This window comes from Anneissia japonica, unplaced genomic scaffold (genome assembly GCF_011630105.1).
Source record: "Anneissia japonica isolate Jap-2015-1 unplaced genomic scaffold, ASM1163010v1 scaffold287965_len1858130_cov191, whole genome shotgun sequence".
Lineage (NCBI taxonomy): Eukaryota > Metazoa > Echinodermata > Crinoidea > Comatulida > Comatulidae > Anneissia > Anneissia japonica.
The window spans coordinates 432,179-437,293 of record NW_022748342.1 but is presented as its reverse complement, the minus strand read 5'-3'; the positions used below and the strand labels follow the sequence as shown (position 1 = coordinate 437,293).

The 5,115-nt window shown below is 31.3% G+C and overlaps 1 protein-coding gene across 1 annotated transcript in view; it reads right to left on the bottom strand.

The window, feature by feature from the left end:
* Nucleotides 1-256: 256 nt before the first annotated feature.
* LOC117120815 (glycosylated lysosomal membrane protein A-like) overlaps nt 257-5,115 on the bottom strand; it is a 12,217-nt gene continuing 7,358 nt past the window's right edge. The window contains exons 5-7 of the mRNA XM_033265890.1: nt 4,617-4,727; nt 3,248-3,405; nt 257-1,377 (exon numbers count right to left, since the gene is read on the bottom strand). Of these exons, the coding sequence (XP_033121781.1) occupies nt 1,185-1,377; nt 3,248-3,405; nt 4,617-4,727 (462 nt within the window). The 3' untranslated portion in view covers nt 257-1,184. The remainder of the gene's footprint in view (nt 1,378-3,247; nt 3,406-4,616; nt 4,728-5,115) is intronic.

The following is a 5,115-nucleotide window of genomic DNA, read 5'->3' as shown; positions in this document are numbered from 1 at the left end:
TGCTATCATAATACAGTAATACTTATTATTTGACCAGCAGTAAAAATGTTTTGTGTACATACTGGAACATATTTCATATTGGTTCTTTACTAATTGGTATCAAGTGTAGTACCAAAAAATAAGAAAAATACATATTTATGTTATGAATGGTTGTAATGGAAATAAATCACAATATATTTAGAAAGAACTATTTTGCATATACATTTATGGTCAAATTGTTAAATAGTATTAAAAAAATATTTTGTTTGTGTGTGAATACATACAGTGGAATTTTATTTAATTTTATTCAAATAATTAACCATTTATTACAAAATTCAAAATAAATAAATATGAAGTCGGAGAAGACTAGAGGTGTTCTTTGTAGAACACCCTCATCACTTTCCTAACTGAACTTCCTTGAATCTCAATTATGCTTTCAACGAATCTACCAGTTGTTTAATTATAGATTACAAATGCTGAATGACTTGCATTCAAGATCCTGAATCATATACATACTGTATGTGAAAAAAAAATGATATAAAAAAACTGAAAAGATAACAGGTCATAGTGACAGAACTGTATTTATAGAAATGTTGCCTGTCAAGGTGGATGACAATCAACATACTTCATACATTTTAATTGTTTAATAACAGCAGTTAAATAGCCAACTTCAGTATTTTCACCTACATCAGCACGTGTGCATATTTATGCAGATGTGGAGAAACCATACTACCCTCAATTACCAATCTATCACCTACACTCAAATCTGCATTAAAACTGAAGACAACATTATAAAGTTTTACTATACAAAATAGTCAGAAAAACAGTTAAAAAATTTATTTAAAAAAACATGTTTTAATTTCAAAAACATAAATGTTAATCAAGTTCTCAATATTCTCAAATAATAGCATTTCAATTTATAGCTGAATTTTGATTGATTTGTTTATTAAAAAAAAAAAATCAGTAGAAACTGGGCAATCAAACAAATTTGAATACAGTATTTTTAAATACAACATTTGGATAAGCTTAAATATGATTGGTTCAATTATTTGAAAACCTTACGAATGATTACAAATAATTATTCTATGGACATCATAGAATAATTATTTGTCTTTCATAGTATTTGACATAAATTTTAAATTAAACAGAGACTTTCTTCTCGGTGAAATAACTAATTTTTAAAGTCCTGAATACATTAACAAATTCTAGTTCACAGACGTAACAGGGGGGTAGCGAGATAATTCTTTCAATTTACTCATTTTCCACTTTCTGATGCAGGTGTATATTCCTCCTCCTATGCAAATTAAAACTGGGACACCTAAGCCGGCTGAAATTATGATAATAACAAGTTGGGACACACTTTCAACTGGAGGATCACCATATCCTATTGTTGCTGTCCTGAATAAAGAACAAAATTAAAGAATTAATTAAAAATAGTATTGTTAGGCTGGTGGATAAAGAAGAGAAAATTATTTAAACGAAATTCCTTTTATTGAAATTATTAATATGTGTTTCATATTATTGGAAATTAAAGATATATGTGGTAGAATTTGGAAAATTGAATTTAAACGTTGCATGGCACATTTTAAAAAGGATCAAATATAGAAGTTATCATTGCCAATGAGACACAGATTGAAACGTGCGCTGATTTACAGATATCTTTGCGACAAATCCATAAATTAATTAGTAGTCATAATAATAATGGCAGACTTATATACCGAAGTATATAAGTCTGTTTTGCATTGTCATGACATCACTTTTTAGACTTTTCTTTGATTTTACTTTTGATTGACATCTCAATATGTATTTCAATATGTACAGTATGTATGTGTTTTTTTGTTTTTTTTTAATTTAAGTTTCTTCATTTCATTTTTATCTTCTTGAAAAAAACAGCCTTGTGAAAAATAAACCCAATATGGTGATACAAGTTTTCTCCGTTTTAAAATAAAGTTGTTATTATTATTATTATTAAGTCATTGGATTAAACACCTATGGAACACAAACTCAGCTCACATTTTGGCATTTAACCAGGTATCCACATACTCCAGGGCAGAGATAAGCAATGCAGATAAAGTGGCTTTCTCAAGAACACAACTGAAATCAAAATCTATGTAGATACTCATCAACGCCTGTTCAGCATCTGGATGAGGGCAGGGACTTGAGATGAACCACTACACCGGGGTACCCCCTACTTGTCTCGAAAGATGTACTGGGTTCTAGTGCACAATTTATAGTCCTTATCCAAGAAGACTTGCTCCACCTCCAGAGCCGTTTGAACCAGCGCCGATATTATGGTGGGCCCTGCCTTGGCCATTCAACTCGAAATGCACAGAAAAGAAATAAAACCATGATCTCACGGTTAGGAAAACAATCGTTTTAGCACCAAACCACTTCTGCAATTTAGGTCTATACTCAAAAGATTATAGGGTCAGTTGCTAGTAGGACTAAAAGTGTGTTGGTCCTAGGGAGTAATATAACAGCAGCCCTTAGCCCAGTGGGGAGAGCAACTGAATGTTGTCATAGATCTAGGGTTCAAATTCTGATTTTTTTTTCAACATTTATACTCTTGGGTAGAGAGAGACATAGAAGAAATGCCTTGCCAAAATTCCACAAGCTACTGTACTGTATTTGACCTTGAACCTGTGACCACTGTGGTGGTACATTTTTCACACATGGTAAGAGTTCTCTGTCCCCATCATTGTTACTACACATTTGCAGTGGTCATATGAAAAAGCTTTCTTGTTTCAGAAGTTCTCAATGACTGTTTTGTTATTTACATTTATAACCCATAACCTTGATTGGCTCCTAATGTATGTAGCCTTGATAATAGAAGAACATGATTGCTTTTTACTGGTGTTATACATATTTATAAATTCATTATTTTATATTATTTTTAATGTAGTCAAGGTCGAAATGAATGGTTTTAAAGTTCAATTTGATTCTAATATCCATTAGCAATGTATTTCAAATGGTTCTAAATGCATCTTTTATTCACGTTATCCACCTGTTAAGTTAATTCTCTGACACCATCATATTGGATTTCCTGTATTCCCTACATTTAGTGACATATACATTTAATTAAATTACTGTAGTTCTTTTCTCTGTACTTTCTGGTTTTTCCTTTTAATTTTCTGTTCACTTGAATTTTATTCATTTGATTTTTATCTGTTCATTTGATTTTTATTTAGTTTAGCTAATTAGTTTTGTCATAACTGTAAGTATTCACCAAATAGACTAGTTTTTAATTAATATGCACATAACCACTTACCAGCTAATGTAGTTAGTACTATTATAAAAGTCACCCTTCGCGGTGCCGAAGGTGACGTTAAGAGATGATAGCTTGACCTTTGATATGTCAAAGAAAGCACGAAGAAGACTTCTAGATGGCAATATTTCATTGTAAGATGTTACTTCAGTCTCATGGCACTGAAAATAATACAAAGGTAAATAATGCTAGATAGTACTTAAATCAAAAACTAGAACTTGCTATAAAAGGTATATAGATATATTACAAATTTGCTTTAGTGGAGTTCAATAGCTTGGTGCTTGCCTTCCTATCCACGGGTCATCCTAGGTTCAATTCCTGTCAGTGTTGCAGGATTTCTTCTCACAACCAAAACAACTCCACTCCCTCTAAACCTCATATTCAGATTAATTTGTGTAAAGCATCATGTGTCTTTGTTTGCAGGGGCGGATCCAGAGATTTTCTGAGGGGGGGGGGGCGGGGAGGGGGAACAATATGAAGTTCACGCTGCCACACCCACCTGAGCCCCACCAATAAGTGGTAAATAATCGAGCTTTCCTTTCACTCACTTCTGTATCGCCACTGAACTCATGGATGCACTCCCTTTTTAACTCTTACTCTCTTTAACTCAAATTTGTCTCCCCCTTTTTTATTTTTCAGCTTGATTGATGGATCCGCCCCTGGTTTGTTTTGTTAAAGGGTTCACCTGCAAGTAGGACAGTGATACTGTATATGCACTAATGCTTTGATGCATGTGTTGTGTGCCTACATAAATAAATACAGTAAATGAAATGCAGAAAGGGGAGAAGAAAATCAACAGATCGAGTGATGAGAAAAATGTAATTGATTTAAACTTTACACTATGACATCAGGCTCCAATAAATATATACATGTTCCGTACTTTATACTTTAGATAGCCTCAATTTTAATGCAGCATCACCAAGCCTTGAGCACCATTTAAACATTATTACCTATATGATGTATATTCCTATTTTACAACTTTGTTGTGTTGGCACATAACATGATGCATGGGTGACTACAATAGTGAATTTGTATACCTGTAAGGACGTTTTTTTATAAAATTCAAGCATTTTTTTTTTCTTACAACTAAGAAAAGTTCTATTCAATAACTTTTAAAACAAGACAGTTTTGTATACTTAAGCATATTGGATCTTTGCAGAATGTCAATTAAACTTAACAACTGACCAATCAGAACAGTGCCAAGAATTTCTGCATGTCCTACAACACATGTGTGTGTGTGTATGCTCTTACACTGTCATTTTGTGGGAACTTGGCAACAATATCCAAGGGGTGGGGCTTAGCAGAAAGGTCCATTGAGCCCTGAGGAAGAACAGTAGAGTTTTTATTTAACAGCATCCAAAGTAAAAATTACCTGTTGTGCATTGCTCAGAGACGGTGTACTCTTTGAATATGATACAGGTTTCCACTGGGAAAAGCTCCCATATTGAGAACCTGATGATGCTGGTACTATAAGATTTATAATCTGAAAATAATAAAAAAAATTATTGGTTAAAAAAAAAATATTTAAAATGATGATACATTTTAAATGTAGTTTATCATTTGAAAAATAGCAATAATTCTATTATTTATAAGAATATTTACATAACATTTAATTAAATATTCAAAAGTATCAGTGTACATATAAATATTTGTTCATATACAATTGCATATATTTGTATACATATATACATATTTATTTATATACACTTATATATATACACACACATATATACATACATATATATATACATAATATATATACATATATACATACTTATATATATATGTATATATAAGTATATACATACTTATATATACATATATACATAATTATATATCTACATATATACATATATATATATATATATACA